This window comes from Nuphar pumila, chromosome 6 (genome assembly GCF_984573655.1).
Source record: "Nuphar pumila chromosome 6, dmNupPumi1.hap1.1, whole genome shotgun sequence".
NCBI classification, from domain to species: domain Eukaryota; kingdom Viridiplantae; phylum Streptophyta; class Magnoliopsida; order Nymphaeales; family Nymphaeaceae; genus Nuphar; species Nuphar pumila.
In genome coordinates this window covers 132610053-132625112 of record NC_143254.1, presented here as the reverse complement: position 1 = coordinate 132625112, position 15060 = coordinate 132610053, and the positions used below count along the sequence as shown (strand labels likewise).

General features: G+C 35.6%; 1 protein-coding gene across 1 annotated transcript; it reads left to right on the top strand.

Annotated features, from left to right (window-relative positions):
• The first annotated feature begins 6028 nt into the window (after positions 1–6028).
• Positions 6029–13631, top strand: LOC149836304 (cytochrome b5-like). The gene is made up of 4 exons (XM_090009119.1): positions 6029–6109; positions 6203–6300; positions 9519–9585; positions 13185–13631. The coding sequence occupies exons 2-4, from the start codon at positions 6214–6216 to the stop codon at positions 13433–13435; spliced, it is 405 nt and encodes a 134-aa protein (XP_089865245.1). The 5' UTR covers positions 6029–6109; positions 6203–6213; the 3' UTR covers positions 13436–13631.
• The last annotated feature ends 1429 nt before the right edge of the window (positions 13632–15060 follow it).

The window sequence follows — 15060 nt, the reverse complement described above, 5'->3', positions numbered from 1 at the left end:
AGAGCAATTATGGGCCTAAATGGGTCCTGAGCCAATTAATCAATCCATAGAATGAATAGCTAATATGAACTTGTGATTTTAAATGTAAATTAGCATGCCTGGTTGAATGCACATTGTGTTGTGCATTATATTGATTTATATGATTATGTATGGATGCATGTAGTTAATCATGAGCCATGCTTATGAATGAATGCATAAATAAATTTAATGTATTACAAATTGCATATGTGGCATGATAGCATCATTGGCATTGAATCCTACATTTATGAGCCCAAACAAGAGGCCCGAATATTAAATTAGATTAATTATCTATGTGCATGTAATAGAATTAATGTATTAAATGAGTAATTATATAAACATTAATTCTATTGGGCATAGAATGAGATGTTAAGCGGTACTCTGAGTTTCGTGGAATAAGTTTTTTAGCACAAAAGGTTGCTCATTCTCAACCACAAAGATAAAAGAAATCCTCCAAATTAGCCACGAGATGGTAGGTCATGAAACTCATAAGTAAAGTATGACACATCAAAATGGTGGTGTTGGGAGCTCTCTCTCGACTAGGTCATCCCTCACTCAATACTGGTGAAAGGTGCTCAGTCAGGGTTAAGTAACAAATAATTTGAAATTACCTTCCTGAGTTGTGGTCCTAATCTAGGTTAAGTCCATGTAGTACCCACAAAACTAAGAAGTGAAAACCATAATTGTTTGTGTATTTATTTAAGCACGACATGCATCACGTAAAAACAAAAGTAAATAAAAGAAATTACAAGTCATTCTTGCATGAAAAGGTTATCCATTCTATATCAGTGAGTGCATACATTAATTACCTACTCATGCATAAAATTATAATTGTTTATGAATGATATTCTTGTTATGCACTGCGATATTATAAATACTTAAAATGAATAATTTCTTAAATAATTATGTAATTTTATCAGAATATATTCATATATACTAGTTTTGATTTATCTGTGTTGAATAGTATCTCTTACTGGGCACACAATGAGTATGACCCTAATATATCATATAAGTACTGAGTAAAAAAACCTTGCAATGGCAGGACATTGTGGTGAGACCAAAGCCAAGTCTTTCCTTTCTTACAATTTTTTGGATTTTGATATTTATTATTATTTGAATATTTAATTCTTTGATGTTATTTATAAATTGTGAGACAAAATTAAATTAATTATATGATTGTTAAATTTAATTTAATATGGTGAATGATTGATAGATATGTAACCCACCCAATCTCTTTATCTAATTTTGTTTGTAAATGATTTTTGTTGTAGTTTTCAAACTATTTTTAAAAAAAAAATCTCATGATTTTTGAGTAAATTTTTTGGGGCATTACAATTATATTATATTATGTTTAGAGGCTTTGAAGAAAATGAAATCAAGAAGGGCAGTTGGCCCAGATGGTATACCTATCGAGGCTTGGAAATGCTTGAGAGAGAAAGGTTTAGAATGGTTGACAAATCTTTTTAACAAGATTTGGCGGACAAATAAGATGCCTAATGAGTGAAGGAAGAGTACTTTGGTGCCTCTATATAAGAATAAGGGTGATATACAAGATTGCACAAACTATCGTGGTATAAAACTCATGAGTCATACTATGAAACTTTGGGAGAGGGTGATTGAGTCTAGGTTGAGGAAGGTTGTTATGATATCAGAGAATCAATTTGGTTTTATATCTGGAAGATCAACTATAGAAGGTATACATCTTCTTAGACAACTTATTGAGAGAAATAAAGAGAGGAACAAAGATTTGCATATGGTTTTTATTGATTTGGAGAAGGCATACGATAGAGTACCTAAGGACGTTCTCTGGTGGACAATGATGAAGAAAGGTGTTTCTCTCAAGTACATTAGTATAGTTAAGGATATGTATGAAGGAGTAGTAACCAATGTTCGCACTTGTGGAGGGGTGACAACCAATTTTCCTATAACGGTTGAGTTACATCAAGGATCTGCTTTAAGCCCTTTCCTATTTGCTATAGTGATGAATGAGCTTACGAGATCAATTCAAGAAAATGTGTCGTGGTGTATGTTGTTTGCTGATGATATTGTTTTGATTGATGAGTCTAGAGCTGGGGTTAATGCTAAGTTAGAATTATGGAGACAAACATTGGAAGCAAGAGGTTTTAAGTTGAGTAAGAGTAAGACAAAATATATGGAATGCCGGTTTAGTAAGCAACGAAGTAGTGATGGGAGTGTAGTGAAGCTTGGTGAGCAAGAAATACCAGTGGATGATTGTTTCGAATATTTGGGATCTATCATTCAAAAGTATGGAGAAATTGATGGAGATATAAATCATAGGATAAAGGTTGGGTGGATGAAATAGAAAAGTGCAATTGGAGTGTTGTGGGATAGTAGAATGCCATTGCGGTTGAAGAGAAAGTTTTATACGATGACTATTAGGTTTGCTTTACTATATGGTACGGAATGTTGGGCTGCCAAGAGACATCATATTCAAAAAATGAGTGTAGTTGAGATGCGTATGCATAGATGGATGTGTGGAAATACAATAAAAGATAAGATTCAGAATGAAAAGATACGTAAGAAGGTAGGCGTTGCACCCATTGAAAATAAGATGAGAGAGAATCGTTTATGGTGGTTTGGACATATTCGGTGAAGGCCTAATGATGCTCTAGTTAGAAGGATGGAAAAATGGGAAAATATATTAGTTAAAAGAGGTCGGGGTAGGCCTAGGAAGACTTGGATGAAGATGATAGGAAAGAATATGAATGCTTTGAACCTCACCGAGGACATGACATTGGATAGAAATGATTAGAAAAGAAGAATTCATGTGGAAGACCTAGAATGATTTTCTTTGTTGGTTCATATCGCCGACCCCAATTGTTTTGGGATGAAGGCGTAGTTGTTGCTGTATGTTTATGCGCACCACACTTAGTTGTGAATATCTAAAAATTCTATGATTGCTTATATGCCAGTATTTTTGGTTTGTTGTTGTAGTTAGAGACCATGATTGACATGATTTTAGATTAGTGGAAATATGGAGTGTGTGTTACTGTAGGTACCCTTATGCATGGGTTGATATGTCTCGTGTTCTCATGAATGAACCACAATATGTGTGAATGCTATTAATGTATATATAATATATGTGAGACACATTATGTATGAAATGTTTGATTTGCATATTGATTCATGTGGTGAATAATGTGTATGTAATTATGTCATGTTCGATGCATACTATGAATGTTATAAGTGTGATGCATTCATTTAGTATATTGATGCATGATACATCTCATTTGACTTATGAGATAGTCATATGCCTGGTTGAGGTGGTGCATGTATTTGACTTAAAAGACATGTAGGGTTGTTTGAATATATATATATATATATATATATATATATATATATATATATATATATATATATATATATATATATATACCTATGCTTTTGGGTTATGGTAGGTACATACACATATTGAAAAATGTATATATGACTTGAATCTTGTGTGTATAATTTGAAATACGTAGGAGTTACATATGTTAAGCTTTAGTTGCTTCGTATTATGAAATGTATATGTTCATGTACGCATGCATAAAATTATAAGTCTTATTTACGCATTACATGTTCACGTATGCATGCATGAAATTACAAGTCTTATTTATGCATACTTCGAGGTTCAACTTATGAAGTATAATAATTCTTGTGACTATATTATTATATCAATGTGTATGATGATATGCTTCTAAATGATGTAAAATATCACATGATGTGAAATTATAAATACATGTAATAAATGTTTAAGTTCAATAGTGAGTTATGGTTCTTAGAACCCTATTGGCAATATCATGCATGTTATGATATGATGGAAATACCATGATATATGATGTAGTATGTGATGTGACATATGACATGTTATATGATGTGATACATATTATTGATGCATGAAATGAGATATGCAATAGATCGTTTTGAGATCAATTGAGTGTTGAAGCCCGAATAGTGGCTTCTGACCTTGTATTCGGTTGATTGAGTTGATATATGTTGGTGCCCAAAGTGGTAACCTAAAATCTTATGATTTACCAATTGATTGTATACATGCTTATGCCAAATTAGTGGCTATCGACCCTGAGAATGGTCAATTGTATTAATGCATGCATGATAATAGTATTCACTAGATAAAATACACATTGACGAACTGTTCCAGAGAGATTCTTTGTGAGGGTGTACATGACCATATTAGGTAATCTGGCTAGAGTAGTAAGTCTCTATAAAGAAGTGCATTGTCTAAGAGCAGGTAGCCTATGAAGATAGTATACCCTTATGAGAAAGTGCATTATCCAAGACCAGGTAGTTCATCCATCTAGAGTAGTAATTCTTTGTGAGGTTATACATCTCCTAGACTAGGCGATTTGTCATGGATCTTGTAAATCTTTTTTATGATTAAATGAAATGCTATGATGAATTATGATGATATTGCAAGTTTGTTAAGATTGCAAGTTATGAATTTATAGATTTGACTTTTCTGTTGTAGCATAATTATATGTCAAACTTAGATGTGATAATCAAATCCTTATCGATTTTAGATCCTGATATGCGGTTATGATTAAAATACTTATGTTAGCGTATAGGTGAATGGCGCATCATGCCTACAAATGACTAGGTTGACTTATTAGATGAATGACGCATCTCGCCTATATAGTTTTGTTGCAAATGATTGCATTATGATTGTTTGATTTGAATATATCACATCTATATATCATGATTGATGTATATTATACGTATCTAACTGATTTGCATTGTTATGAAAGTGTGTGTTCATGCTAAGTTAGTCTTAAATGCATATAGATTATGCTTTATGATATAAGTTAAGGTTGAATGAAATATTAAGTGATTAAATGCTTTTAAATGCCTTATGTTCGAATCCTTGAATGATTGAATTATAGGACGTTGTCCTTTTTTTGTCACTTGATAATTGATAAATACCTCATGTCTTAAACTTTGAATGCTTGATTGTTTCTTCAAGTTTGGGTTGGGTTTGCCCTACCCGGTTTTAGTGACTATGACCCTGTTTTATGGCATGTAATGCAGGTAAAGAATGATGATTAACTGAAGCGAAGGACTAGTCATGCTACATCATCAAGAGCCCACTCTTACCTTAAGATCTAGTAGAAATGCTTATTTTGTTTTAAGTATTTGACCATGCAAAGACTAAAATTTTGTATTTATACTTAGATTTGGAATGGAATTAGAACTCCTTATATTTCGTTCTTAAATTATACATGGTTTGAAAAGTGTATATCTTTTAGTTTGTTTTTATCTTTATTGTGACCCCGCCCAAAGTCTTAACTCTTTGAGAAAAACATTTTTGCATTAAAATATTTGATTTACTTATTAAAAAAAATTAGTTTTAAAATTTCAATATTAAAAATGTAATTAAGGTTAAATTTTGAGGGCTTTACAAATAACCCCTAGAATCAAGTACCTAGCCATGCTAGGTTCTGACAACATAAAACTTTGTGGGCTTACTTCTTGCCCTCTGGGAGTCTCACTTAGCGCCTGCCTAGTGGTGTAGGCCCTCCAATCCCACTACGCCAAACCCCTTTCGGACAATCAAATATGGCTTAAATCAGTTTTTATTATTTATATTTTTTGTGATGATTATAATATGACTTCACATTATATGGCAGGTCACTGTGTATGGTGGGCATCAAGCAACCAATATTTTAAGTATTAAATGCATATCGTAGAATTTGATTGAAACTTCTGAGTTAGCGTCATTTGCCTCAACTTTGTATCTTCGTTTCTTTAGATCATTGTTCACAAACTTTTTACAATTTTATATATTTTTATTTTTTTTTCCGTTTTTTTTAAAGACCGATTCAAAAGGAATCGGTTTGGATTACGGCTGATTTTCGAATCTTTTCTGAAACCGATTCTGACAACATTGAGCAAGGCTATCAAAAAGGGTAATTCCAGTTACATCTGTCCATTGGTATGTACTCTTTGGTCATTTAACATCCCTACCCCACCAGACTCTCCTCTAAATACTTGCTTTTCCTTTTCAGGAAAGGAAGCCGGTCAATCACCGAACTGTGTGTCCCCGATCGAGCGCACTGAAGTTTTCTTCTTCCTGGTAATCCTTTTGATCCAAATTGGTGTTTATTTTTGTGGGTGTTGATGATTTCGATGCATGGTGGTGATCTTTTCTTTTTGTCTTGTTTTTTAGGCTAAGCAGAAATGACTTCGGATGAGAAGGTTCATGCGTTCGAGGAGGTCGCCAAGCACAACCTCTCCAAAGATTGTTGGCTCATCATTGATGGGAAGGTTGGGATAGTTGGATGGTTTTCTCTATCTTGGTTTTTCGGTGTTTTGGGTGCCCCTACCAGTTGGAGCTTTATTGTTGAGAGATTTTGTGTTGTGTGTGGTCGATTTGGGTATTCTGTTCGAAATTCTGATTCCGATCTTTGTTGCTTGGTTTGATTGCTCATCTTTTTTTTGTGGGGTTTGATTTAGATCGGTTCATGTCCTGGATCGCCATATTGGTCGTTTTGGTTTTTATAGTGTGTGCACGGATTCTCTTGGTTTTTGGTGGGTTTTGCAGCGTTTTTTTGTTACTGAAAATTGGTGGTGGAAACCCACACTCTCTCTCTGCACCACCTATGCAAAACTGCCTTTTCATGACTTCCCATATTGGCAAAGCACTGCCTTCACTTAAACATCCGGGATGGACTGGTTTTCCAGTGATTGTATGTGGGGTAAGGGGCCAGCTCCAAGGGCAAAAACTTTGGCGTGGCTTGTGGCTCTGGATCGTGTTCAAACCCAAATTAATGTGAGGAAACGGGGTATTCAATTTCCAAGCATGTGTTCTTTGCGAGAAGGCTGTAGAGGACACGACTCACCTATTTTGGCTCTGCCCGGTCGATCTAGACTTATATTTTCAAACTTGGGGTGCCCCACCTGTTCAAACTAGTCCGTGCTCCGTTATTCGGGACCTCTTGCTTGGTCCCAGGATTGTACGACACAAAAAAAATAGAGATTATTGTGGTGGGTTTGGTTGCTTTCAGCATGGTGGGCCATATGGACTGAAAGAAACGACATCTTCTTCAGGGGCATCAAATTCGATTTCAGAAGGCTTCGACAACGGGTCATGTCTGATGTGTATCTTGCTCTTAAATTACATAGTAGGGGGGAGGGGCTGATCGGCCTGTACTCTGAACCATGCACAATCACCATTTAGATTGTGGCTGTTTTGCTCTTATGTTTCTCTTTTGTCTCTCCCATCCAATATTCTGTTGGATGTATTTTGGTATTGTTGAATGGTGAATGCTCTCTCTCTCTCTCTATACCCATGCAAGACTGCCTTCTTTTCATGACCGCTTTTATCTGAATTCCCATATTGGCAAAGAACTGCCTTCACTTAAACAGATCGGCCGTTGAAACAGTTTCACTGCAGTACTATATAAATCTATTATGCTCGGAAGCCTATTCATCATCTCTTGGATGAAAATTTTGTAGAGATCGACTCACCTGGGGGTTTTCAAAGAATGTGGCTTTTTTATTCATGGTTGTGTCGTAGGTGTAAAAGGTTGGATGCTTTTTGGTAGTTGGTGGGTTCTTTTTTGTACGGTGAAGAACTTGGTTGGGAAAAGATGCTCAAACCAGCCGAGATGTTCACCCTGTTGTATCACCGGTGTCTGCAGATAGATCTGCCTCACCAACAGGCCCATTGCAGATGTTAAGTGGCCAGCGACGGCCTAACATGGATTAGGCCCTACTGTTGAAGCCTTGATCTGCTTCTTCACATTGGAATTTACCTTCCCCGTGTTACCCCTTAGCTCTTTCTCCTTCCTACTGTGCTCTTTCTCACTGCCTTTGCCCTGTTATCTTGTTGCGCTGGTTAATGGATCTTCTAACTTCTTATGTAAGTTAATAATTTTTGTATCCTTTGCTGTGAAAGATATTGATAGTGCTTTGAACATTAGGACTATATGTTTGGTGGATTTTATTTGATTTGATGGATGTTGGGAAAATGACTGATCTCAGAGAGTTCTCATTCATTTGGTAGAAGGGGCTAATTGTATGACTTGTTCCCCTTCGGTTTAGGCAGAACTTCTAATTGTTGTACTTCCTGGTCTTATTCATTCCATTAAAGAAGAAGAGTGATTTACATATATAGGATTTCCTGGTTTGGTTTCCATATAAGAATTCAAACTACATTTGCAAGTTATCACTGATGGCAGTCAATGGTGAAGAGTATGGTTTCACTGGTACTAGAAAATTTCTGTAGTCGGATTGGGGTTACTTTCCAAGAAATGTCAAACTAGGTTCTCCAACATAGAACTGTGGATCAGGTATACCCCTGACGGTACCCTTGGATGCCGTTCATCCATATATGAATGGAAGCCAACTGCCATGGCTGGAGCCTTTGCTCTCAAACGGGCCATTGGAGATGCTCTAAATGCCATTCATCTAGAGCATCAATAGTTTCTGAAAATTTTTGTAGGGTCCATCTGAAGCATAAGTCACATAAGTAATCCAACCATGGTGGTTAGGTGCCATTCATCACCATGGATGAATAGCGTCCGAGGGAAACCTGTTGCTTTAACATCTGGGGTAACCCTGACCTGATTCACACTTCCAACTTAGGATATCTTAGTGTGTATTGGTTGTCATATCTGAACTGTATATATACCTGATCATTGTTGACAATCACGTTAAGAGTACAACCTCGCCGATGGTATAAATTTGCTGTAACTTTGATTGGGGTTATTTTCAATAAAAAAGAAAGAAAGAAAAGTCTGACTTAGTTTTCCGGTACTGAATTTTAGACTTCTTCTAAGAAAACTGAAACGAGTACTATCATCTTCCTAATAATAGAAAATTGGAGCAAGTTTCTTTTGGAGGATTATATTTTGTGAGATGAAACTACGGTTCTCAAGATTGAGAACATTTTCTCCATTTCTTTTCAGTTATTGAAGGTCAGAATTCTGTGGTAATTTTTGCAGAGAATTGACAATGCTTTTGGTTGGCTCTCCTGTTGCAACATTGTGCATTTTTCTATGAAATTGGTACCTGCAAAAGAAGAACTTGTTTTTGACTGGGAATATGTGCTTGTCTTCTTGGTAAATTATGTGGCATGATTATTTCTTCATTGAAAATTGAAATTTACATCTAGTGTGAATCTTCAATTTTTCCATGTAATACCAGTTGCTTTGTCGATTGCACCTCAAAACATTATTCCTTGCTCTTTTATCGTGAATAAGGAAAGCTAAAGTTTGCAACACGTGAAAAAGGGAGTCACACGAATAGTTTCCTTACCACTTGGTTATTTTGCGTGCATGGAAAATATTGTGTGGGGCAAGTTTGTTTGTTCAGTTGTAAAGGGGCATTTGAACATTGTCAGTGAAGTTTTAAGGAGCAGTTCAATTTAATATCTATGTTTTCACAGACAATGAGGTCACTGTATATAATGACAGTTATTGACCTTTTAATTCGCCTTTTTGGATACTTAAAATGTACTAATGCCCGTCTCTTCTCCCCAGGTGTATGATGTGACATCATTCATGGAGGATCATCCTGGAGGAGATGAGGTCCTGCTTTCTGCAACTGGTAAGCTTCCACATTTCTATTCATACTGAATCAGTTGTATCCATCATATTATAGCACATTGCTGCATGTATATGTGTGCATGCCTGTGTAGGGTAAATATGGGCTGCTATCTTTAGTACTGTACTATCTTGTAGACCCACTGGTTTTTTACATTCTTACAGAGAATTTTAGTTAAGCTCTCTCAAAATATATCATAGTCTATGTCACAGGGACTCGGCCAACTAGGTGCCGCACCCGTACCGCACCCAGGGTCATTTATGTCCAACTTTTAGACTATATATATATATATATATAATTTTTTTTATATTTTTGCTGCACCCCTGCACCCAAGTTTTTTGAAAGTGCCACACACCCGCACCCGCACCCATGTGGCATAGATCATAGTCATAGATATTGCCGATATTTTAAAAATATTGCAATATTAAAACTGTAAAATGGAAGAAGTGATATTAAAGGTTATATCATGATATTTTGAAAATATAGGCTATATATATACTATGTCACAGGGATTCGGCTAGCAGGGTGCCACACCCGCGTCGACGCGGGTGCGGTCAACGCACCCAGGGTCATTTTGGTCCAATTTTTTGGACTAAAAAAAATTTGTCAAGAAAAAATTTTTTTGCCCTATGTCACAGGGATTCTCCAACTAGGTGCCGCACCTGCATCCACACCCGATGCGGTCAACCTGACCCTGGGTGCAGTCAACACACCTAGGGTCATTTATGTCCAACTTTTGGACTTTATATATATATATATATATATATATATATATATATATATATATATATATATATATATACAACAACAACAACAACTACGCCTTCATCCCAAAACAATTGGGGTCAGCGATATGAACCAAAAAAGAAATTCATTTTGGGTCTTCCACATGAATCCTTTTCCTCCAATCATTTCTATCCAACGCCATGTCCTCGGTGAGGTTCAAAGCATTCATATCCTTTCCTATCATCTCCATCCAAGTCTTCCTAGGCCTACCCCGACCTCTTTTAACTAATATATTTTCCCATTTCTCCAACCTTCTAACTGGAGCATCATTAGGCCTTCGCCGAATATGTCCAAACCACCGTAAACGATTCTCTCGCATCTTATTTTCAATGGGTGCAACACCTACCTTCTTACGTATCTCTTCGTTCCGAATTATATATATATATATATATATATATATATATATATATATATATATATATATATATATATATATATATAATTTTTTATATTTTTTGCCGCACCCCTGCACCCGGGTTTTTTGGAAGTGCTGCATCCCCGCACCCGCACCCATGTGACATAGTATATATATATATATATATATCGTGACAATATCGCTATCACAATCCATAGTGACAAACGTTTTAAACGGCAATTTTTCGTTTCTCAAAAACTTGCAAGAAATTGATTTTTTTTATAAATCTCACTTTTTTTCGGCAAAATCTTGGCAATAAAAAAATATAAAATTTATTTTTAATCAAAACCTTGTTTATCTCAGCCTATGGATTAACAAATAATTAAACATAAGGTTTTTGAAATAGATGCACAATTATTATATTTGCACAGAAAATATAACCAAAAATGATAATTACCAGTTGTTATAAGGCCAAGAATATCCATAAGTGAAGTAGGATCTAGCTCTGATCCAATTAGAAGAAGTATAAGAGAACAAACAACATTAAATAGAAGCCTTTCAACTAGAATGCCAAGGAATAGGATAGAAAAACAAGAGGTTGAAGGAGATTTGTTAGAAAAATTATCAATAAAGTCGAAAGAAGAAAAAACCCAGAGGTTAAAAGGATATATATACCATTACATACAAACGAGTTTGGATCTTGTATGCGCAAGTTGTTTTGATCCAAACTGACCTCATGGATGGGTTCAACATTTTCAAAATAGTGGGAACTGGCTTTTGGATAATGTTTTTTTGATAAAAAAACATGATTTTATGACCCGGGAAAGTATCACACATTGTAGGCCGTCGATTTTTGAAGCCTTATAAAATCCTACCTATGTGTCGAAATAAAACGATTCAAAAGCAGATCCCACTTCGTAATCAAACAATTCAAAAGCAGATCCCACTAAGTGAAACATGTAGATCACATCTGTAAGGTTGGTTTTATGAAAAACAACCGAAAAAAAAATTAAAAAAACATTTGTAGGTCATGGCGACTTGACCAAATCTGACCCCATATATATATATATATATATATATATATATATATATATATATATATATATATATGGTGGTTCTCTACCATGCAATGTTGTGAAAAGTGTTAAGGCGTAGCGAGGCGCTCCACCAAAAACTGAGGCGAGGCATAAGCCCCGAGGCCTAAAGCGTAAGCTTCAATTTTTTTTTGAAAACTTAAAAAAACTATAAAAAATATCTAAAAATATAAATAAATAAGAAATGCTTTATTGATGAAGCAACAATCAATAAGAAATAGAAAGTCTGAAATAAATACTAAAAAATATGAGATTAACATGTTAAATTGACTGAGAAACTGATCGTAAAGCGTAAGCCTCATTTTTTTTTAAAACTTAAAAAAAACTATAAAAAGATATCTAAAAATACAAATAAATAAAAAAAAGCTTTATTTTTTCTTCTTCTTTGCGCCTCAAGGCGCACTTTTAACAACACTGGTACCATGATACCATATGGTGGTATACACTCTTGTTTTGTTTGTATAGATCTAGCCACCAAATGGTGGATGCTTAGCATGGTTTATTTACTATATTAGAATATTTTATCATGTCTATTGCAACCTCAAGGCGAGGCGCACTTTTAACAACACTGTCACCATGATACCATACAGTGGTATGCACTCTTGTTTTATTTGTATAGATCTAGCAACCAAATGGTAGATCTAACAGTGCAGATGTGCTTAGCATGGTTTATTTACTATATTAAAGAATGTTTTATCATGTCTATTGCACCACAAGATTCTATTTTGGAGATGGTGAAAAATCAAAGGCTTACAATTTATGAAAATAAGAGTGGTTTATAAATGTTATAAAACATCATATTTGAGTAAACTTTAACAGATAAAAACAGTAAATAGAACATTCTAAACATGATTCAAAGTTTATATTTTGCTTTTGGAGCTTAGATCTACAATGACCAATGATTGATTGGCTTTCCTTCTCTAAGGATCAGGTTTGCCATTGATCGGGCTCTACATACTGGACTTTTATCATTTATTTAGTAAGCGGCGTGTTTTAGATGCATTTTTTATATTTAGATGTGTTTTTTAATTGACGACCCACAATACTTTGTAATGTAAAATTTTAAATGCATTGTGAGCCATCGGTTTTTCACATTCTGAAAAGCATGTCTAGATGTTATAAAATCTGTGTAAAACATATTTCTTATTACATAAATTATAAAGAACAAATATATAAGGTCCAATTAATAAAACACTCAAACATTGGAGGAGAGCTGGCTGATCATTGGTTGTAGATTTTGGACTTCTTTTGGTTGATCTCTCCCATCCCTCTGTGTGAAATTTTAGATCCTTCAAAGAAGCTGGGACTCTTGACCAAGGTCCTTTGAGCCTCATCATGGTTATGTATGCTGAGTCCATCCTTTGCAGGAAAAGATGCAACAAATGATTTTGAGGATGTTGGGCACAGCAATGCAGCGAAGGATTTGATGGCCAAGTACTGTATAGGCAACATTGATATCTCGACCATGCCGTTGAAGCGCTCATATGCTCCGTCCAAGCAGGCACCTTACAATCCAGATAAAACCCCCGAGTTTGTGATCAAGATTTTACAGTTCCTGGTGCCACTGCTGATTTTGGGATTGGCCGTTGCCGTAAGATACTACACCAAGAGCAGCTGAAGAAGTTCCCCTTCAGATTTTTCTCTTATCATATATGGCCTCTTAGGATCGTTCTATCCTCTCGCTTAGTTTTGAGTCATGAATTCGATTCATGAATGGAACAATTAAAAATTGTTATTGCGTGAAAATCTTTGTTCCTTCCAGTAGATTGAACTGCCATAGTGCTATTTCCAAATCTTATTTGTCAGTTTCAGTAGCATAGAGTTTTCGTCGGTTTCAGCATGGTATTGGGCTGGTTGCGGACTTATGTGCAACTAGTGACTTCTGATTACCTGAATATGCTCTGTGTTTGCGTCAAATTTGATTGGGTAGCAGAAATTGCTGTTATTCGTTGCCATGGTATGTTGCACCTATGGTGAAGATATTGCTAGGGATGTCAACAGGTCAGATATAACCCGACATTGGGCCAAATTCGGATCCGATTAAGAATCAGATTCGGGTTTGGTATTGAGTTTTGCATTCAAACCTGAACCCAAACCCAATTAAGATCCAAATCTTAATAAGTGTAAATATTGGTTTTTAGCTAGTTGGATTTGGATTTTATCTGATTCCATCTGACTCCAAATCTGATTAGGTTAGAATTGATTGTGTTGGGCTCGGTATTGCCTAGATTTGTCCCAAGTCCGATCTGTTTATCCCTAGATATTGCCACGGTTTGGACTATGAATGTGAAAATGCAAAGATGCACAAGAGCTGGGTTTTAGCTGAGCTTGGGTTGGATTGGCTTGGCTCTAAGAAAATCTGGTTGTTCAAGCTTGTCTCGAGCCGAGCTTGAACAACCTTTGCCTGATTTCGGCTTGAGTTGAACACCTTTTTAAAATTTTTGATATTTGTGTAAAATGCTTCTTTAAAACAGAGGAAAACTGTGGGATTTGATCCCATGCTACTTCCAAATATAACCAATGAATAATCTCTTAAGGTAAGACCTCTTTATGACCATATTATGAACAAAATACTTGCATATATAAAATCTATTTTTTTTTATATAACTATGTGAGCCAAGTTTAATTGTGCTTATTGAGCTTATCCGAGTTGGACTGTTTAGGCATGGCTTGTTTACGTTTACTAAACCTGAACCCTTGTTTAAACTCGGCTCATTTATTTTTTCGAACGAGTTGGGGCTGAGCTTAAATGGGTTGAGCCTGAGGCTCGTTGTGCATGATTGAGTGAAATAGCCCTTTAGGCCCTAATTCAAAATATGTAGAAAAAAGTCGTATAATGAACACATAATTAGAAAGGTATTGCATTGAAAAGAAGGGACATATCATAGCCATTTGCATCAAGCTGAAACTTCCTTGTTGCATGTGGCTGTGTAAGCTTCGGGAAGCATGCACTATAGAAAATTGGGAGAGATTTATCAGTAGCATATTATATCAAACAGGTGGTCATCAACCACGGATCCCGTATTACCCGGCATCAACTATCCATTAACCCCAATTGCTATAAGAATACCTTTGCTGTTGGTCTCTGCCCTTTTGAACACCCTCTATGAAACCTTTCTCATGCAGTTACTCTTGGGCTTATGGGCTGACCATGCTCCTTTTTAACAGATTCGTCCATATGGCACTGCTAGGACCCTATTGCAATGTCAGAAGATCAGCAAACACAGCTAAGATCCTATGCAA